The 23,379-nt window shown below is 34.7% G+C and overlaps 1 protein-coding gene across 1 annotated transcript; it reads left to right on the top strand.

The window, feature by feature from the left end:
• The first annotated feature begins 7,835 nt into the window (after positions 1-7,835).
• Positions 7,836-18,662, top strand: LOC143460403 (intraflagellar transport protein 74 homolog). Its single transcript, XM_076957894.1, has 9 exons — positions 7,836-8,053; positions 8,304-8,532; positions 8,616-8,891; positions 10,499-10,630; positions 12,541-12,744; positions 13,303-13,509; positions 13,641-13,828; positions 17,562-17,787; positions 17,856-18,662. The coding sequence occupies exons 1-9, from the start codon at positions 7,881-7,883 to the stop codon at positions 17,973-17,975; spliced, it is 1,755 nt and encodes a 584-aa protein (XP_076814009.1). The 5' UTR covers positions 7,836-7,880; the 3' UTR covers positions 17,976-18,662.
• Positions 18,663-23,379: the final 4,717 nt, after the last annotated feature.

Genomic DNA, 23,379 nt, shown 5'->3' with positions numbered 1-23,379 from the left:
GTCTCGCGTCATGTAATTAATGATATCAGAAGTTACGAAATGCTTTTCGTGTCAAATTGTCAGGCAGACGGTGGAATGGTTACAAATATTTTTAGTGGTTTCGTATGGCAAACAAAAAACTAATTTCATCCACCAACAATGTGACAAATGTATTTTTGGTTCGTTTGCTCGTCATTGGTTATCTATTGAGTTGATAGTCGGCAGATTCGGGTTTTCAAAAATATAAAAACCTATTATTGGTATTCTCACGAATCCCGATCTTTTCCAATTTGGCACGAGGTATTATTAATCCAAAAATGCTGCGGTTAAATACCAGCTCTAAAACACATTTGCCATCATATTGTTGGGGTTGTAATTTGAACGATACAAGCTATTTATTTAGAAGCAGGAATGATTGGACACGATTTTTGGTTAGTTGACCAGCGTTTGTCATCCAAATGACATATTAGGCTGTCAAGGAACCATCCAATACCAAAAATGGCATAAAAGTCTTGTTTGCATTAGGCCTATTATACAGCGAATATACTTAAAAAAAACTGGTTGCTCGAAAAATCCTCCATGAGGCTCTCTGAAATTTTGCATGTCAATGTAGTATGCTTTGAACTAACATTCCATAAAATATCATCAAAAAAACAGATTCAAACAGTTTTAGCTACAGTCTTCGCAATCTTGAACCTAAATTTGCACGCGATCTTGGACATTCTAGCTAGCATGGCAGAGCAATTCCCAGCCTGAAAAACGATACCAACCATACCGCTCTCTGATTGGTCGAGCCGGCTATTTAAATGCTTTCCTAAGAACCCAAAAAAATCCATGATTTTATTGGACGTTTTATGTAATGGTTAAAAAAAGTGCGTTAGACCAATCAGAGGCTAGCATGACCGGTGTTGTTTTCAGTTTCAATAATTCTGCAAAGAATTGTGTTGTTTCGTGACTAAGTCTTTAATATATTATTTAATAACATGGAAATATTCAAACGCAGTTGCCACAACGCGCCAAAAAATTTGCAACTTTAGCGTGGCCTGTGAGGTTTCAAAGCTATATCTCGTAAAATAGCCTAATTGGTAAAAAATGCTAAAAATTTTCTTTGGTAGCTTATTTCGAGTAATTAGTAATCAGTTATTTTATTTAATAAAAAATTGAAAATATTTAAACGCAGTTGCCAGAACGTGCCTAACACTTACGCGTCTCTTACCTGGCGAGAGAGACTTCGGAACAATGGTTCGTAAGGTATAACTTGCGTAGGCCTAATACTAAAGCCTCATTTTTTAAAACTTTTACGGCCGTGTTATCAGTAATTTATAATTTAATAAAAAGTTGAGCATATTCAAGCGCAGCACAACGTGCCAAATACTTATGCACTTCTGGCGTATGAATGTGACGGATGTGGTCACACTATGGTGGTGCGTAAGGGAATTCACGCAACACTAGTCCATTTCGTAAATTGTTCGTTGTTATCAATAGTTGATTGTTTAATGTAGAATCGGAAATATTCAGACGCAGTTGCCACAAACCGCCATTTTCCCTCATAGATATTTAAGCGACGCTGACGAGTGTCGTCGTAAACCATTGACGCTTATGGTGTGTGATCTTATAACTTATATTATATAATATATAACATTGTTTTGTTACAAAAATGGCGCGTATCGTTATACTGTAAGGCAGAGTGTGGTAATTAATGTATTTATCCGAAAACAAGCCTCAAAAGAAGGACGAAAAATTAAATAATAAGTCACCTTCAGAAAAAATCGGCACCAAAATTATTATTGTTGAAGATAAACTAAACATTCACCGAAATTAAGCCATGGAATTCGTTGTCAAGAATTGTGGGAAAATTCAAAATCAGGTATGTCTGCATAATATTTCAAGGGGAATTTTATTACATTTGAATTACATTGTGAGACGTTAAAAATAGTATAAACTAACCTTGTTTATAACCACCTCTAAAAACGAGCAGCGTAAAACAACAAAATAGCTGCGGCTTACATTGGAAGAAATAAGATATAAGTGTAGTGCTTAGTTTTTAATCAGTTCTCTTTACAATAGCTATATTTGGTTATAACTTAATCAATCTTTATTATTAATACTGTATGTTGACTGTTGTAAGTTAAATCGATATTGAAAATTTAAAGTTACCAAACTGCAGTTTTACTGTCGCGTTCGCCACCCTGACCGTTAGCCAGCGGCAGGACACCACATAATTAATGACCAAGTCAACAACATATATCTAGCGCATTGTCTTTCGTTGTACTAAATTACTACCACATCACACAAAAGTTGCAATAATCTCAGCTTATCCAACAATATTTTCCACGACATTAACACTCAATGTCAACCAATAAAGGCGAATCCTTCACATGTAGTGATTTGTGAATGTATACTGCGTTACTTGACGTATAACATAAACATCCGTCAATGTTACATGCCAGATTGCGGTTGTCTTTCCCAAAGCTGAGCGAGATGGATGGTGAAGTTGATGTTATTTCCCATTTATTTCTCGATTCAGACGAATTTAATATTAAAGCATCAATAATTATTGCCCTGGGAATGATTTGCATACGTTCAGATAAGATAAGCACATATTAATTTCCAGGTATTTTATTTAGTTCGACCGTCTGTGCTAAAAAAAAACGTTATATAGTGGTCAGTGGTCACTACGAATTACTGCATCCTTCACTGTTGAAAAATTAAATGTGTCTGATAGAGACACCGTCCTAAATACAACTTGCCCGAGGGTAAATATTTATTTGAGTATAGGAGTTGCAACCAAATACGGGCATCATAATGTAAAGCAATGTCATGCATATATACCATAATGAGAAAGTTGATCACGTTTTCTTTATCCACGGTCACGCTCGAGTGCATATATGGATCTAAACATAAATCGATTGCCTTTAACTTTTCAAGTATGTTCTGCAAAGTTTCGGTAATGATGCAATGAAAAAAATGTTGTAAACTGTGCGATATTTCTGTTACTTTGCAAGTTTGCGCTGACTGTGTGCACAGCTATGTGTAAGCAGACCTACGTGACGGTAACCCAGACCTGGTCTAAGCATAAAAAGTATCCAAAGTGAGCGCATAATGCTGTAATGTCTGGTTGTGAATTTTTCGTTAGGAAAGGTGCAGATTACAGTTGTCGTATCAACCGTGCTGATACGGTCCACCTTTGTAGGCCTAAGTTAGAGTCGTAAAGTCTTCCTCCTTGCCTCCAATTTCGTTCCACCAGAACCTTATTCATTCCACTGTTATAAGTTTTATAACAAATGATTTTTCGGTATGTACAACGGAAATATTACCGAGACCTAAAATGAAGTTATACTGGCTTCGGTTATTCATAAATCAGTTCAGTGATCGATGTAAAAGCCGCTGTCACTATTTTATCGGAACAAACATAACATTCGCAGCCATTTTTCTCGGTTGTTTGTCATCTTCAAAGTTATAACATCATTGTAGCCTAAACTTAATCTAAAGGCATATTTTCTGTTTAAGTCTTTTTTTTAATCTTTAAATCTATCTTAAACGTTTAAATCTAAATTTTACCACGATTCACGGGTCACTGAAACGATATCCATCATGAGAACATAACCATAAACCCATAGCTGAACATTTGAACTCACCGGGCCAAACATCATCGTATTACGAAAATTAATTTCTAATAACCGCCTTGATCACAAAATTGAGGAACAGCGCACTATTCACCTGCTCAATTGCATTAATGATGGGCTTAACAGAAATACCGGTTTTATGAGACTTTATAAATAAATATTCATTATATTACTTTAACACAGCTTTATTTCCGTTTTCCTTTCGATTAATTATATTATCAACTAATTTGATTTTGTTGCGTAATTAAGTAATTCTTGATTGCTGGGATACATGTGAATATCACATCACAATTACGTTTCTTGTTTCCAAGCCGACCTTTGCCTAGCAATTTTGAAATATATTTTGCCATTTCGCAGTACACCTCACAAAGCAAACTTATCATCAAATACAAGGCACAACTGGTTAAAACAGAAGATTTTTTTCCTGCCACGTTTCATTAACCCATTTGGGTTAACTTTATCAGGGTTAATGAAATGTCGGCAGAAAATAAAGTTTCTGTTTTCACCAATTGTACCTTATATTTTATGATTATTATGCCTGGTGGCAACCATACTATATTTATTGAAGCAAGATTATGTTTGCGAAAGTTCGTGTAGAAAAATTAATATTAAAATTAACCTTTAATTTTTCAAGTTTATTTCACCTGAAATTTACCAATAATTTCTAAAACAAATTTATTGCACTTCTTTTCTTCCAACACAATCTATAACAACAGGTTGCGCCATCATATATTTGTAGTGAAATAGTCACTTCCTTTTAAACCATGTCTACATTGATACAGGCCTGATACAGTGATACTTTATACTTAGCCTATATGTTTGTACAGAAATAAACAAATAAATGTGGAAAACAACTTGCCTGAGCTACAATCCTGTATGCATTCAAGCGTGAAATTGAACAAGCAAAAAAAGCGAGGAAAGCAGAAAGAGAAAGAAAGAAAAAAAGCAAAAGGAGCACGCAAACCTGCCGTTTTTCGTCACGGTGTATATGTCATCAACGATATAAACAATACAGTGGTGGTCGGACGATTCAACCCACGGACGATTCAACCCCGGACAATTCAACCCACGGACGATTCAACCCAGGACGATTCAACCCCGGACGATTCAACCCACGGACGATTCAACCCGCGGACGATTCAACCCGCGGACCATTCAACCCGCGGACGATTCAACCCACGGACGATTCAACCCGCGGACGATTCAACCCACGGACCTTTCAACCCACGGACGATTCAACCCACGGACGATTCAACCCTGGACGATTCAACCCCGGACGATTCAACCCACGGACCTTTCAACCCACGGACGATTCAACCCCGGACTATTCAACCCACGGACGATTCAACCCCGGACGATTCAACCCGTTTATAAAAACGTCTACGCAGTTCGTTATCAGGCACGGATGCCGCTTTTACCACTATACCAATACACATCTTGTGTTGAAATAAAAACAAGTTTATGTACCGTGTTGTAACTAGTAGGCCTGCTTAGCGAAAAATAAAGCCTACACGTCGATTAAAAGTCAAACCTGTTTGTTGATTGGAATGAAGATTGCACGCAAAAAAAGTCTATATGGTCAATTTTTTTTAACCTGCTCAGAATGCTATCACAAAACAAATTTCAGTTTTGTGCGACGTGTAGTACAGAAGTTATTAGGCCAATATAAAGTCAATTGTTTCGTTAGGTCAAGATACGGTCAATTGTGTCTTTTAGGTCAAAATCTATTAAACTTGTAATTTTGTAATATTATTCTTTTTGTAATAGTACCCTTTTCAGCTTTGTGTTTTATACGTGCTGTGTTTGTGTTCAGGTTCATGTTCTTAAGCTTGCCTGTAAATAAAAAAACTTTCTTTCTAATTAATCGATGTATAAACAGGTATCTATAAAAATATCTGTAATTTGTGTACATGCAAAAAAATAAATAACTTACACACATTTACGTACGTGAGTCGAAAGCTAACTAAATTATGCATTTTGTCTTTTCAAAAATTTCAAAAATGTTAACTTAATGCTAAAAGGAGAACATTTTATATACTAACCGATCTACAATGGTCAATACAAAAAATAATAGCAGTTGGGTTGAATCGTCCGTGGGTTGAATCGTCCGTGGGTTGAATCGTCCTGGGTTGAATCGTCCGGGGTTGAATCGTCCGCGGGTTGAATCGTCCGCGGGTTGAATCGTCCTCGGGTTGAATCGTCCTCGGGTTGAATCGTCCGCGGGTTGAATCGTCCGCGGGTTGAATGGTCCGCGGGTTGAATCGTCCGCGGGTTGAATCGTCCGCGGGTTGAATCGTCCGGGGTTGAATCGTCCTGGGTTGAATCGTCCGTGGGTTGAATCGTCCGGGGTTGAATCGTCCGTGGGTTGAATCGACCTGGAACCCAATACAGTATATCTTTATCTGAATATTTTTTATATCGTTGATGTCATTAATGGAAAGCAATCAAAGTGACGTCACGCATATATTAGTAAACTCCACTGTAAGAAGTATACTGTGAAAAGAATTGCAACCACTCAACCATGACGAAACATCCATAGACTTTCAGACATGATTATGGAGCTGGGCTGGTGGAGTTGACTCCGGCCGAAATGTGTTTATTTTCCTGGTGCTGTAGCTGGAGCAGAAGTTGAAAACATAGCCATGTGTACGAAGTAGTTGGCAGAGGTGGGAAGTCGGTACTTGGAAACTACCATTGGTAGCGGTACTTGGCAAAAAATATAGCGACAGTACCGGTATTCGGTACTGTTTTTCAACCACTATGGATTAAAAAATTAGTAAATTATTTTCATTCTTTTTTAATTTCATGCCAATATTGTTGCAAACTGATGCATATTTTGTCGTTTCTTTTCATTTCTAGTTTTGTTTGAAGTAATTTTTTACACGCCAGAAACGAAAAGGTGACTTTACCTAGGTATCGCACGTTACTGACACTTTCATAGACTTCCGGAGCAGGAGCCAGAGTGACTTCATCGCAGCAGTAGTATAAAAACAACGGCTCTGATCGGATCAATTTGGAGCCTTCTTGTTTTTAGATTTCTATGGTTTATGTTTACATATCTATAGATATCATATAGCTTAAGTTTACCTTTAAATCAAGCGGTATTAACATACTTCTTTAAAAAAGTGGGTTACAGCATAATATACTACAAGAGATTACTATGGACAGTCTTACAGTAGTCTATGGTTGCAGTAATTAATTTTTATAACACTGTTTGGTCCGATCAGTAGTTACAGCATAGATTGCAGTGGATGCCTGTCTGGTCATACCAGAACGGTTGTAACCTGTTTGAGATCGAGAAAAAAGTACGGCGTTATGACGTTTTATTGACCATTCTATCGGCCATTATTCCCAACCGATTACACTTGCGATACAATTGTTATCCACAAACTCGTGCAAGTTTTGTCAATAGCTGTTACGGATACGCTCGGATACGGTTGTTTGTAAGATGTTGGTGCAAGCGATTGGGTAACAAGAAAATAAAGTTGCTTTGTTTGTTTATATTTTATAAATTGATATTAAAAAAGCTCAGCGCGTATGTTAACGAACCTTGTGCAGTCGTGCGTGCTGGTGCTGCAGTTTCTACTGCAATACTATATGACTATGGATCATGGGCACGGCCAAATTACCAACTTTGGCCTGTGGGCAGAGGCCACATGAAGCAGTTACTTACCACTTGCCTACCAGCAGATAGGCAGAGGCTAAGTTAAACATAGCCTACTTATTGCGTTATGCATTTGAGTCTAGACAGACATTAGACTAAAATAGCACCGGTAGGCTGAGGTCAGAAGGTGGTGGAAACTTAACAGTTAAAATTTAGTTAGGACAGGGCTTTTTTGAATACATTATTGGACCCAGATTTATCATCATGGGTTGCATACAAGAACATTCTACTGAAATTGCAGCAAATGTTTTGTATAGTCTATGTTTTGCTAGAGTATTTTTGCCACGATTCCATTTAGAAATGCCATATTGAAGGAGTGATTCTATTAAGCTGTTATACAATATTTGTGGGTTACTTTGGTTTAAGTATCGCTAGATTTTGATCACTGAAACAATAGTCATTATAATTTTTGCAGCACGGTGGACATGTCAATTTTTCCGATAATTATTTAAAGAAAAAATGTTTTATATGCGATATGCCAATTAAATAACAGGCCAAAACTACATTAAAATAATCGGTCTAAAATTCTACCCATTTCATGGTACTGTCACTGTTTTTTCAGTTTTATTGTTGGTAAAAACTGTATACGTTTGTGTTAAAACTGCACAATAATGTCTGGAAGACCAGGAAGCGCTATGCGTGGAAGACCACCAACTGGTTCATTTGGACGTCCACCATCAAGTATGAGAGCTGGCCCACCAGGAACCGGGCGACCTGGCACACGTAGTGGTCAAGCACCAGTAGGCAATAGTGTTTTTGGAAGTGGTATTAAAGTTGCAGACAGGTTATTGCATAATACATGATTATAACAATCAACATACAAATTAATAATCATTACTCACTTGTATCCTAAGGTTATTAGGTACAAAAAAGCATAGCGGAATAACCTACTTACAATATTTTGATTTATTGTGAACACTTACAACTAGGCTTTGAGTTTATGTACTAAGTTAAATACAAATATTTATATATATATATTGATAACTACTTATCTTTTATAACTTGTATAAGATATTTTGTTTTGAAACTATTAGACCAATGACCCAGCAAGGGCTTGGAGGTATGAAAACAGCAAGCAAAGGTCAACGTCAAATACAAGATCGTACTTTCTGGGTTGGTGAAGTCAGAAGCAAATGTACAGAGATAAGTGCTGAAATTAGAAAAATTGAAAGCAAAATCGTGCAACATCAAGAAGAAAACAACACATTTTTAATGTTTGAAAAACGCGCAGAAACGCTAGCAGCTGAAATAGCAGAAATACAGGTAAAGACTATCCCCCTGTGGAATTCTAGTTATCCATTTGTTGTAAAAGTATGAGCATAAGTTACCTTTTTATTTATATTTAGGGTGAGCTACATGACTACAACATGCTGGTAGATCGTATTAACATGAATCAGGAAATAAGTGATATGGTTGAGGATTTGGATGCCATAAAAGTTCGTAATGACCAGGAAGCTGATAGTTTGGAACGAATTTTTGAGCACAAAGAAACAAAAGAGAAGCAAATTGCAGAGCTGGAAAAAGAAATTCATCGCCAGCAGGCACTTACAGAAAATCGTGTACAAGACATGAAACCTGAAATGCAAGAAAAATACTCCAAACTGAAACAGGACAGTTTTCAGGTACTTCATGGAAATCTAATTTTTATCATGAGAGTTTATGCCCTGAAGTGTGCCTTTACTTAAATAAAATAGAAATCTTTTAATTCTGCAGTGAAACTTGTTTGCCTAATTTGTCACATTTTTGTCTTAACCGGCAGAATTGTGGGTATTGTAGTTTGCTAGTCGACTTAGCATAATTTGACAGTTCGATCACTTCCGCACTTTTCTTCCTTCCCCGAGAAACGTTTTCTTTATCTAATTGGATGATTCCTCAATAAACTGGTAATTTATATATAATAAATTTAAAGTTGATTGAAATAAACAAAAGGTATAATAAATTTAAAGCTGCCCAAACATAAATTTTGTGAAAACATGTTGATTGGTTAACTTTTGACATTTTAATTTTTGGTATTCATATTTTGATTCGCATTTGTGTTGAATGGGATGAAAAAGTGTTGTATAGGGCAACAGTACGTATAAAAACAGTCTATATGCTATATCAGTATGGATGTAGCTTATGGTTTTGATGTTAAAAATTGAAATTTTCATTTTTTTAAATGTGTTTTAAAAATCATTTTTAAAAAAGAATATAAACTTTTATTATATCTAATCATGCAGGTTATACCACATATACCTGAATGAACTGGAAACAATAGAACATATATGTTAGAGTTATGATGTTGGTGCAGTTGCTGCGATAAAAAAAATGTTTTTTTTTTAAAACGAAACAATAAATGCAATATTTAAAGTGTACATTTCTATTTTACCTGCAGTTTTAGTTTATTTTGCTAACTTATAATAACGCATAGGAAACAGCTTTGCACTAAAGTCTCATGCAGCACATATGTTTTTATTCAACTATCTAAAATCTAAATCAGCGTAATTTCAATATACTCACAATATTTTCTCTGAGTTTTTACACAGACTATTATTAGGTCAGAGTCAATTTTTGACATTAAACTTAAACACAAATTTCAAGTTGAATTGTACCCTTCAAAACTTTTGTTTTTTTCTGTCTCGTACAACACGTGGCTTAATTACTTTAATGTAAAATAAAAAATGGTGTTAGATAAATTTTTCAATATTGATAAGAATTGGTTCTAGTATTTCCTTGTGTTTGTTTATTCTGTTTCAACAAGTATTAAAAATAATGTCATGCCGATATGTTTACTCAAAATTTCCTATACAACACAGGTGGAATCACCCAAATAGGCATTTTGTTATGGTCTATGTGTAAAAGTAAGCATAAGTATATAATCTATGTTGTAGAAGAACTCAATTGAAGAATATATTTTAATTGCATTAATGTGTCTGTTTGCAAACAAGACAACAAATACATCATCTTCTTAAGTTATATCCCTATCGGTGTGTTTGCATAATTCGGCATTTTGTTCAATCTGACCCTTTTTCAATAAAATAACATATAGAATATAAAACTGTTATATAGAATAAATAAATATAACATTAATAGAATAGATCGGTGATAGAATAGTTAGATTACACTCAACATTATTTCACTTCATAGTTATTAACATAGTCAATCCTTCCGCTATATTTTTAAATATATGCTTTTACAAGTCTGCATCTAATGTGATACTTTTTGCATATGCATGATTTTAACTTCTCAGACATTGGATAAACTTGGAAAGCTTCAAGAGATTTTGGAAGGTCTGAATGGAAAGCAACAAAGCTTGGAGCTAGAGATGCAAAGTGATATAATTAAGCAAGATGCGGTGAAATTATATGAAAAGCTAAATGAGGTAAAATGCATTGGTATGTGCGTTTTGTGGACATTAATGGAAACACTATTTGTTTAATCATACTTTTTTCACTGTTTTGTGTTTGTTTTTTTTTGGGAACTGAGCAAGTGCCAGGTGTGGTGTACATGTGTATAGTTATAACTTTGTTTAAATCAACACTAGTTGTAAACAGGTGGAAAACTGAATGATAGAAATAACCAGAGCCTGGCATGGGATGTGATAGTTGTGAATAACACTACTGTATATATGTAACCTACAGACACCTGTCTTTTAAAAATTGTAGTGGTAATAAGTACATTTATAGCTTTTAGAAGAAAAACATACTTAACAGGAAATTTTACCTGTATTCAACACTTATTAAGTTTATAACATGACTTGATTTGAAATAACCTGCGTTAGTGAAAGCTCATTAAAATTTGATTCCAGAATTACAGGCTCTGGTATTTATTGGTCAAATCTTCAATTATGCCATCATCCATTATCATCACCATGTCATTATCCATCACTAACATCATCAGCCGGTGGTATTTTAAGAAAGTTTTTGGGTTGCAAAATAAGGAAGTTTAAAAATTTAAAACTGCACTAAAAGCAGCAAACACCCTACGACACAAACACATTTTATAAAGTAAGGCACATTTAATGCTTCTTTTTCAAGAATAAAATGGGTATGTTTAAAACCCACTGGCTGATCACTTACTTTGCAAACGCTGCCACTTGTAAAGATTCTTCACTTACCACAAAAACAAATCGAAGCAGCTTGCCTTAACACAAATATCGTGACAAAAAGATAAACTGTATAGTTTAAAATCTATTTATCATTAAAAACTTTGTTTAAATCAACTAATTTCGAACAACTTCATTAACTAAGGGTTCAATATACAGCCTAGTAGCTAACACAGTACACAGATGAACGGTATTTGCCAGTTATTTCTATAGCCAAGGAGATTATTTTTTAGGATGATTTCATTGCGAGATAGGACTACAGTATTTTCAAAATTTTTTACATACAGTAGAAATCACTTGCAATGATTGCGGCTATGGTGAGATTTCGTGTATAATGACACTTGTCGCAAAATCCAATTTGCAAACCATATGTTTAACATGAAATGGCTGTGCTTATAGACATAACAAATTAGTGTACAAGAACACTTTGACTACAGTGATACTACATTTTTGTTCCTTGAGCCCAAAAAGTTGCATATAAGAAACTCATGGATAAGTTAAGCGCACTGAAGTAAGGCAAAATGGGCGAGTGCGTTATTTTATCGTTTGCCGAAGCAAGGCGATACGAAACGTTGAGTCGTGAGTAGATATTGTTTTTGTAGTAAAACAGAAAAGCATGGTAATGATTGCTACGCTAGCTTTAAGGTTAAGCTCTTGTGTTTTTGTGATCTTTTATTTATAACTGTGTTATATTCTTCTTTCAATAAACGGACATTATTCGTTTGTTCAATAATGTCCATACATTAATGAATATATCATCATATTAATTAAGCTCAGTTAATGTGTGTTTTGTTTATTGAGTCACTTTTCGTGGTAATCAAGTGGTGCACGTTGGTTTTTGTCTGACAATAATTACTCATTTGAGTGACGCTGTGGAAATAAAAACCTCTCTGTTTTAACACCAAATCGTAAATCATCACTCAGTGATCAACTTGTGACGCATGCATTGATACGACAGTTTCTTTAGGTCTGTTTATTGATCATTTTAACTTGGTGCATCCTATGGAAACACTGTACGTTGCAAGCACAATCTAACTTCCAGATTTAGTGTACAATGTGCATAGTTAAATTGTACATTGTTCTGTACACAGAACACCTGACGGGCTTATTACACCTAACAAATGTTCAGATTATATTAACAAGGTGACCTAAACATGGTACACACTAAGTTTTTTGTGATTAAACAGCTCAACCAAAAAGAAGAACAGCTTTTGGAAGAAGAAAGAACAAGAGTAAGTCCTGAAGAAGAGCAAAGGCAATTACTGGCTAGTGTGAAATCTCATAACCAGGAAATTTCAACAATGGATCGACAAAATAAGGAGCTGGAAGAGAAGATCAAAGTGATGCAAGAGGAGCTGCAGCAACTTCAAAGCGAACTTGAAGATCAGCAGGTAAAAACAGTTTTATCTCAAAGAATATTTGTTATAACTTCAGATGCAATGATGTGTAAGATATTGCCATATTTACATTGAGATATTTTTTTACATTTTGACTGCCTGCTACGAGTATTTGCGTGAAAAGAGCATTGGCTTTCACCGTTAGCCATGATTATATTTGTGTTTGCCATTTTGATCTCTTTGCATTCTCTAAAAATTTACACAATGATTTAAAAGCGAACTGCCCTACCCTGGTCTCTCAAAATAATGCAACTGATTTCTCTGGCATACGGAACAAATTTTGAATTTCAAGTGGTTGTACTGTGTTCAGAACATGATTTTAAATCGGTTTTATCAATTTTGCTATTTAAACACTGGCGTTTCGACTCAAACTACGTTCTGACCTCTGCGATCAACATCTTAATAAATTAATTTATTCACTACAGTTTCTATTACTTTGATCTTTGTAGGAATATAAAAAAATTTCTCATATTCAGTCTGGAATTTAGCAGGTGTTTATTGTTTAAATATTTGATTTTTTTGCGTTCTTCATCTATTTGATAAATGCTTTAGAGTGAAACAACAGATAAATTTCGTCAACTTCAAAAACGTGAACAAACAATCGATGAATTTACTAAAGCCTTCGATGATACCAAACAGCAGGAAATGCAGCAACAAAATAATGTGGAAGAGAGCATTGTTGTGCTCCTTGAACAAATCTCAAAAATGTTAGAATATGGTGAACATGTTCCGTCTTCAGATAAGATGCGAGCTCTAAAGGTTTATGTGTATAATTTTTATATGCAAGTATAGATTTATTTAGAACATTTAATAAATACAAAACATTAACACAAAAGTATCAATGTCTGATTGTCTGTACCATTTATGGCTTTCAATAATAATCATTTTAGGATGATCTGCAATTTAAAGAGGATGAGCTTCAAAAAGCCGAGAGTACTTCTACTTCTTTAGCGGGACATAGTTCACAGCTTCAGCAGGAACTAGCTAAAGTTGAGTCATTGGAATCAAATATAGATAGTGAGAAAATTGCTCTTGCAAATGACATTCAACGAATGGAATCAGAAATTGAGGAATATGGGTAAGTGGCTGAATTGTATGCCATGTTGTTTTAATGAACTGCTTAAGTAATTCATAAAAAAACAAAACTGCTTAATTTCAATGCAATACCACCAAATAGCTGATGTGCAAACAACATGATTGCAAGCAATATAACTGTAACCAAACCAACTATCAATAATAACAAGCTTAGCTATGCACATTTCCATGCCAAGCTGTTTCCTTATTTAAGCCTGCAGCCTACCAGTAGCTACTGCCATGCAAAATACACCAAGTTTATTCCTACCCTTGATTCATTTTCATCTTCGGAGACAAAAAATCCTGCCATTTGTTAACAGTGTCAATAAATCATTTTACAAATCACATTTATATGCACTTATGATAGCTAAGAAAGCTGTTTTAATGTGATAGTAAGCTCACATTACCACAACAACTATTGTTTAGGTCAATCAAAAGTGACCTGAACAGTCTGAAACTGACCCTGAGCGTTTCAGCAAGCCTAAAGATTAACATCAAAAGGCAAAAATGTAAAATCTTTTTGGTTCAGGTACCGTCCAATGCCATAAAAGTCTTGTTTGTTTTGTTATACAGTGTATCTACTAAAATACTGCTCCCAAATATCTTATGTTTAAAACGTTGTTGTGGTAATAGGTATCATTATCAGTCCTTACAACGGTATCATTAGGAGCAGTTTACTGCAAGGAGCTTCTAGTTAAAAAAAGAATAATTTGCACTGAAACCAAAATAGTAGAGTTACTTTTAATGGTAGGTGGCAAGAACTGGTACTGCTCTTGCTCATATGATAAGCTATTAATTTCAGTTGCAATTTTTATTGAACAGTATGCTTGCGTATTGCATGTAAGATTTTGTTGATTAAACCAAATGTGGGACCCATTGTGCAGCATGTTGGGTAAATTACAAAGTTCATCTTTGTTCTGCTTTCAACAATTTACAGTGAAAATCACAATTTTTTAAGATACGTGATTTTATAGCCAGGTCTGTTGAACAACCTTTATGCAGTGAAATGTTAAAAATTGTCTGGTAAAAGTCCTATGCAGTGCCTACAGATTATAAATCCTTCCTAAAATGATTTCTGCTGGACAGATGTACCAAACATTAATTGCCTACTTTGTTGCTTTAATCTTCAAGTTAAGACAGCATTTTTCAAACTTTGGATCACAACCCAAATTTGGTCACCTGAATTACGCTGAAGGTTACGAGTACGTTTTGCTCATAAACAACCATAACTTTTTATAAATAAATGGGATATAAGTATTTTTTGTTACGGACATTGGGAACTGTATCAAACTGTTTTACTAATGATTTGTGTATTCGAAAAAATTTACTCGAGAAATGATCATTGCTGTTATTATTTTAGATATTTGATAGCTAGGAAATTAAGAACAACAATAACAATGGATTCTCAGTACTATGACCACTGTTGGGACCAACAAAGAAGGTCCCATTGCTAGAGATTTTGCGTTACCGGATTTGTTCTAAAGCAAGGTTGGCCCCACCTTGTTCTCTGGTGCATTCAAACAACAATAATGCCACATTTTGTGAAATATCCATAGTCATAACCATAGCGATGCATTGCTGGCGAAGATTTGCGCATCAACTTGTCGTTTGCTGGTGATTAACAAGTCCAATGCATGAGTAGCCATAGTGGTAACTTACAAGTGAGACCTGTGGTTGGCGGTGTAATACCCATTATCTGAGTAGCATAAAAGGAACCCAAAGGTAATCTTTTAACTATGTTTTTTTTCCTTTTTTTAGTCTTGAGCTCTCAATCTTTACTAGTATTCAATAATATTTCAAGTGACCAATCACATTAACAAGGTGACTAAGCACAGTAATCAAACAATTGGGACCAAAAAATGCTTCTTGTCCTTGAACGGAGATCGTCGGTTTGATCACTTTACTGGGCATTACTGTCTACTGAGACAATGGTTCCCAACTCGTTTTAAGCCATGGACCCTGAGAACAAGTTTTAGACTTTACTGGACAACCGAAATAATCTTCCTTAAAAACAGAATTTTATTTCTTCGTAAATACACTTTAAGATCATAATGGTGGCTTCCAACTGCATGTTGACAAAAAAAGAATGCAAAGAGCAACTTCCAATTTGTTGTGAACAAAATCACCCTTACTAATATCTTAAGGAAAGACCAAAGAAACTCTCATACATGGACATGAAACTTAGCTTATCTTTAGTAATTATGTAGTCCTTTTTTCCCCAACTTTTGAGCTCTTGTTTTGCTGATGAGCTGTAAGATGTTGGGAGTGGTATTAGTTCCATACCCTCTGATTGTAGGTTTTTTATATTACATTTCAAACTTAAAATTTTAAAACTTAACGACAACCTTGTACTAACGAACAAGATAGATTATCCCAATACACTTTTGACTTGAATTCCAAACCGGTAATTAAAGAAAATAATAACCTGTAATTCATCTTCATTGTGTGGACTTCATCTACCGGATCTTTGTATTAACTTACTCCCAGACCTAGGCTAAATGCGTGCATCATGACATGGAAAGTCTGCCATAATGCATGCACATTTATCTGAACTGGAAAGTTTACCACTGCATTTCTTCCAAAAATCCAGTTTTGTCATAATTGAAACATTCAATTAATAGGGCATACGTTTGGTCCAGTAATACCACCTGCTTGGTGTATGGACACCTGCACTCGTGTAAATCAAAAGTTTAGTTTCATTATTTCAATTTATGTATGAGTCTAAACACTATTAGGCAAATATAGTTAGGGTCCTATAGAATCCTAAAAATATTCCATGAACCACCCGTCGGGAACCACTGTACTAAAACGTTTCATGATCTGCTGTTTGATGACTAACTGTTTAGTAGCCAGTGATTTGCATACTGATTTCCATCAAAATCTACTAAGTTGCAATTCGCAAGATGATCAGAAAATAAATGAAATACTTCCAGCTACACTCTTTTTTAAAAACAGATAAAATCAATCAGTGACCAGCACCATAAAACTCGAATGACACATTTTAAGATTAGATGCGCATTTACAATGATGACCACACTTGTGACATGGTGTCACCCTTATTGCATGTAACACCAGGCATTTACCTTCTGTGCTAATGAAAGGAACTACCTTTTACCCATAATAAATTTTAAGGAAACATTGGCACTGCTTCATAAACACAAAGTATAAAAATTGCTATTGAAATGCCGCAGTGTGACTTCATGATCAATATTCTATGAATAGGATTTGTGCATATCTCAATAGGAAAATAAGTTGAATCAATACAACAGTGATAGTTTCTTCTCATAATACACACAGCACAAATTTATATGTAGATTTAATCAAGCTGGAGTGATGTACATGTTCTCTTATATATGACAATGGGTAGAATGAACTGTGTCACAATTGCATGAAAATGATGGAAAAAATTTTTAGTCCAAACAAAAGGTGGTTGTTTAACTGAGGCAATCTCATTATCAGGGCAATCATGGACCAAAGTTCTGCTGTATGCGATTGTAATTCTGTGAATGAATTGTAGTGCCGCGAGCCATTATTTTATCTTTTTTATATTGAAATATATTTGTGAATGTTTTTCAAATAATTTTTTCCAATGACATCTGACCAATAAATTTCGTTGTGTCCAATGCTTTACAGTTTACAACTTGACAACTTTAATTTTATATATTTTCTGGAATAATTATCAAAATAAAATATGGATTGTAAAATAAATGCCATGCGAAATGTATCATTTTTTGTAGAAAAATTGATGAAATGCGTGATCGCATAGAAAAAAGAAAAACAGACTTAGACGTTGAAAAGGAAGATCTTGAGAAAAGGAAAGTAAAGTCGTATAACCTGGTGCAGAAAGTCACCACAAACTATGAAGATTTGAATCGAAATTTAGAAGAAAATGATGCTTTTGCAAGACTTCAAAATTTAGAAAAGAGATGGCAAAGCTTGGAACAGAACAATTTTTCTTTGAAGGTGCGTTGTTAATCTGCAAATTTTCTTTTTCTTTGTAAATTTGTCAAAAACTTCCTTTTTTTATTCAGGAATACATTGCATCCAATTCTGTAGACTGTGAGTTACTAAAAGGTGAAGTTATGAAGAATGTCTCAGAAACCAACAGACTTTTGCAGGATTTATACACAAAGTCTTCTCTTCTAACCTAAATCAAATAAACTATTATTCATATTATATCTACAGTAATTAAAATGTTAAGATACTTTAGTTTTGTCTATGGCAGTTTTATAGCCTCTTTCTTCAATTCAATATTCTGCATCAATAGACAACAGTTTGTTATAATGTATAAGGATAGATGAAGATAAGCTGTTAATGTTGTAGACAATTGGAGAGTGTTTCTCTTTTGCTTTTCATATAGTGATAAATTGTGAAAGTTGTGTCGTCTTGTCAAAGAGGCTTTATTTTCGTAACAATAAGATAATAGAAGAAAACGACAAAAACAGAAAAATTTCACAACACGCAAAAAAGCAGAAAATAATGAAACAGCAAGCACAAGTTATGGTCTTTGTCTGAATGATCCTGTCTTTGTGTTGCAAAGTCTGTCTGAGAACTAGACATGATTATTACTGTGATCATTTGATCTTTTTAGTGAACTCCATGAAATGCACTCCAGGCACATTTAGAAAATTCCTGAATTTAAAGATAGTGAGATTCTATTAGTGGTCGTAATTTCTGCGAAACTTATGCCTGTCCATTATTAATAGAGGTTTTCCTGAAATATGTGTTATTTCAGTCACAACGATTAATGAAAATGCCCTCATGTTTTGTGTCTTATTTTATGTAATTGTTTGATTTACAATTGCAAAATAATATACTGTACTTGCTTGTGGGTGAGATATGCAGTGATGGAAACAAGTCTTGATGGTCGTGACACAAATCAAATCACTAACAGCGCAAGACAAGGCGAGTCATTTAATTACATTCCCAAGTCGAGTCAGTAACGTTCGTTAAGGCAATAGCACATGCCAAGTCGCCATCTATGATTAATTTTTCGTTTTAGATGGATAAAAAGCGGATTTCTGAATTCTCGCAACGTAAGTATAAGCATAAAATCTGATTTTGTCCATTTCTAACGCTTTCACACATTCAATAGAATGTATAACGTTGTGATTTTGGAACAAATTCTTTCACAATTTTAACGATTTGAAATAAATTTTTTGGGGATTTTATTTCCACGTTAACACAAGTCGATTCTTTTTAAACATCTGAGTCGAGCCTTTTCATCACTGGAAACATGTGGAAATTTATTGGTTTCTATTGACTTTTCAACAAATGTTTGTTGTTTTCTAGTGTTTCATAGAAATTTTAAAGTAATTACTAATTATTTAAACTCAGAGGCTTTCTACATTTCTCATGCTGTTGAATGTAATGCATGACGGTGATTCCACAGAAACGTCTCTCCTGAGAAGGATGTGTTGAAGAAATGTTGCTGAATTTTGTTATAAGGATTGATTATTATTTCCCACCTACACTTGTGAACAGTGTTGTAGTGAAAAAAATCACACATTTAAAAAAAAATTCTGTTTTGGGTTGAAGACAAGCCTCAGTAAAACGCTATTCGGACGAAGCTAACCCGTATCCAATGCTCTCTCAATGCAGAGCTTGTAACTTTTACGTTAACACTTGTTTTAGGACATCGTGTATTTTTTTCGAAATAGAGGAAGACTCTACGTAGTTTCTTCATGCATGAGTGTAGTGTAATCAATCTCATCTGCTGTACTGTAGTGCTTATTTCTGATCAATCATTTAGCGATTTCATGCTTTTTCATCTTTCCTCTCTTTAACCCTCATCTGGTGGGGAGTGATGTGGCGCACAGTGCCACCTGTGTTTTAAAACTTTATGGCAGCTGATCGATAATGTTATTTCGATGTGTACGTTTTCCGTGTTTGCGTATTATTTAAAAGGATCCGAGTTTATACCGGATCACATACAATACAGTCTCGAGTAGCCGAATAAATTACTGTTGGATTTTGATTACTTTCTCATATTGCGCCTCTTCAGTTCAGCATTTTAGCCGCCCGTGAGGCTAGGGTGAACGCGTCATTCAAGGTGTCGGAAACATTAACCCACTTAATAAAGATACTTCGGCGCCTGTACTTGTACCAAACCCCTTCGGATACGTTACAAGGGCTACTCAACTGGCGGACCGCGGATCTTTTCAGTTTTGAATCCGGACCTTATCTGTCTCAGTATTTACGCAAATGAAATCGTTTATCATTAGTTTTGTTATTCTTGCTTATTCAATTAATCAGCGAGTGTGTAAGTAACAGACACCAATTTTTTACAAAACCAAATCCATTATCGTTGACTTGCAATAGCAAAAAAGCAGCAGACAATACCACACTTTCAAACAAGCATTGTTAACGTCACAATGCAACCACCGAAAAAACGAAAGGGCCAGTAAAATGCAAAGGGCTAAAACAAGTAACAGTTTCATTTTGCAGATGTTCAGCAACAAAGTGCAGTGTATTTTATTACTTCTGTTCAGCCTCAGACTAACAATAACTTGCAGAACTTTATAGTTCACTCCCAATTTAGCTAGAATCGGTAATTACAGATAATATGGCATCTTTCAAGAGAAGGAAGTTTTACAATGAAAATCATTTGTTCAAGGAAGAATGGATAGAACAGTATGCTTTTATTCTTCCCACAGCCAGCTCAACTCTACTTTGCCTTATATGTTTAATCCAGAGATTTTAAAATTAAATTAATACCCATTCAGAGAATTATATTATTTTATATACCGTATTTTAATACATTTGAATGACTGTAAATTATTTCATGAGAGTTATAACGGACCTAAACAAATTTTAAACTTTGTAACTGCACCTTTGCTAAAAAATAGTTGAGTAGCCCAGCGTTACAGTATCAAGAAAGAGGAGGCAAAATGATTGATGAAGATAATGTGAAGATTGGAGCAAGCTCTCCCTCTAGCGGCTCTGACGAATAAAATGACAACGCAAAAAGGGAAAAACTGTTGTTGGATCATTCGTTATTGCTCAACGTGAAGATTAAAAACTTCCAGTAAAAATTATTTTGTTTGATGATTAAATTGCTCTTTTATCCACGGTAAAGAAACCTAAAAATGATGAATGGAATTAGCGTCAGTTTAAAAACGACATCGATTATGACAGGAAAGACGTTTTGAAACAGCTCTTAACAAAAGTGTTCTATTTCGAATTAACGGCAAAAACTGAATGTTGGATAGGCTACGGCTATGTTTGTTTGTTGACTTGCAGTTTTAATGTAACGCTTTGTACATTTCACACCACTGTGAACGAGACCTCAAGGCAAAGCATTTATGACGAATAGAAGTATGAAGAATTGCAAATCAATAGTGAAACAAAACATTGAATAAAATTATGTGATTTCAGTAACCATATGTTTGCATTTTATGATTTTTATCGCAAGAAACAATTTTTCCTGTCAAATCTCACACAATTTCCTGTCGTACGTTTTCTAACGGCTGTGTTTCGTGTCGCTTATCCGTTTATTTTTTTGTGACGTGTTTTCCCGAACTACCCAGAAAAAACTGTATATTATTATAGGTTGACACCCAATATAATTCATTATTAGTTTTATTACTATTATTATTATTACTCTTCTACTGTACAACAGTATAATTTGGACCTTTAGCAATATGGTACTCAAGCTAGTGTTTCGTAATGGTGTTCTAGTCTTTCATGGAATTGGAATATATTGCGATGTCAATAAACGTGAACATTTACATAGACAAACTTTGTCGAGTTGTATGCAAGTTTAATAATATCAGAATTCTAGCTGCGGAATATTTCACGATCAATGGATACGAGACTCATCGAATATAGCCAGAACAACTAAATCTATAACCATGAACCACAAGTCTAAGTCAATTCAAACGGAAGAACTTCAAAAGATTCCAACATTTAGTTTCAACCAAAAATATTTGGTTATTAATTAATGCTTGTTTTAGGAAGATCATAATTTTGATGAATGCCAATGATTTAGGTGAATGAGACCAGAATAACCAGAATAACCAGACCAGTGAATGCTTTTCAGTAATGATTTCCGTACAAGATTTCTCTCCCTCCTCTGCTCTCTTACGTGCATTTCTTCTTACGTCCAAAGGTACCGCATGGCGTTTCGGGGCTTCTTGAAACACGTCAAGACTTTATTCTATCAAGTATAGGCCTAAAGCAATTCTAAACGGCAAAGCTTTGGGGGAAAAAGGTTAATAAACACTTCTCAAAAAAAAAAGATTGCCATTACAATTTCTATAGGCCTATACTTGATTGAAAAAGTTTCTTAGGCACTAAACATTTTAAACATAGCTCGTGTGATATTGAAAATATAAGAAAAAGAGTACAATAATAGTACACTTAGCAGCACTCTCCCTAAATTCCCCAAATGTCGCTTGTATATGGAACATTTTCGAACCCAAATACAATATTACTACTTACAAATTTAACAACTTTGGTAAAAAATGATGATCTACAATACAGTTTCCTGGCCAAGCTAAACCAGAGTAACATTCCTTAGGTCATTTACCTCAAACTTTTTCTTTCTCAATCGTTATTTAAACCTTTTTTTAAAACGAAACAATTTGACAAATGTTGAATGAACATTGTTGGATGAACATCGGTTGGTGCTGATACAAATAAGAATTGGGCTCGCATGAACCCAAATGATCTTTCTCACGGCATCTGCCTTAAATAGGGCTGCTACGCTCGATAATGATGCAGCCAGCCGGATATAAAGTAAATTTAGTCACCACGGTAGTTATTACCAATGGTTGAGTATATACTGTACACTAATAAACTGTGTAGTCTTTGCGTTAGTGCTGCCTTCTTAAAACGCAAATTAATTTGAAATAATAGAGAGACTTGGCATATTTCATACAATAACATTTTCATCAAGTATTGATACGTTTTTAATTTAGTGCTACAATACCGGTTTCAAATTAAACCGAAAATAGTAATCTTATACCTTTGTATGTTATTCTGCTTTTGAACGAGATAGTGACGTAATCACAGTAAAGCCATTTTTATATGACTTAGTAAGCCACTGCCAATTGGTTGTAAGTTGATAAAAAATACCTGACGCAGTATAACCAGTCAATTTTGACTGTGTTAAAGCCAATATTGTAAAACCAACACTTGCAATAAGCGAAATTTGATTTTTGTACATTCAATTTCGATTCTTTGCGCTCTGGAAACGCAAAAAAGCCTACCACCTACAAAAAACATCATACAAGAGATAGCAGCGTAAAAAAATAAAATTTTCCAACAATTTTCACATTTAATTTAATTTGGTAGTTTGGGCAACAAAACTAAACAAATTCTTGCAATACTTATGATGAGGTTTGAGCTGCTTCGGTCTCCGGATTAAATGATCGGCCTCAGTTAACAATACAGCAGTTGTTTATTTCATCACATTTTTGTTTCTGTCCACTCTAATATATATTTTGTACAGATTTCCGCTGCTATTACCCAGCCTGATTTTTTTGTGATAATATAAGCATAGCCTATGCTATCTCCAAAAGCTCATATGCTTACAAAAAACACGTAGTCGGC

This window comes from Clavelina lepadiformis, chromosome 5 (genome assembly GCF_947623445.1).
Source record: "Clavelina lepadiformis chromosome 5, kaClaLepa1.1, whole genome shotgun sequence".
Classification (NCBI taxonomy): Eukaryota; Metazoa; Chordata; class Ascidiacea; order Aplousobranchia; family Clavelinidae; genus Clavelina; species Clavelina lepadiformis.
The sequence above is the reverse complement of the archived record's forward strand: the minus strand, read 5'-3'. Positions and strand labels throughout refer to the sequence as shown.

Excerpts from the sequence above, each read along its gene's own strand:
- LOC143460403 (XM_076957894.1), top strand. The coding sequence starts at position 7,881 with ATGTCTGGAAGACCAGGAAGCGCTATGCGTGGAAGACCACCAACTGGT. Across the intron at positions 8,892-10,498 it reads TGAAACAGGACAGTTTTCAG|ACATTGGATAAACTTGGAAA; the intron begins GTACTTCATGGA and ends TTAACTTCTCAG. Across the intron at positions 13,510-13,640 it reads ATAAGATGCGAGCTCTAAAG|GATGATCTGCAATTTAAAGA; the intron begins GTTTATGTGTAT and ends TAATCATTTTAG.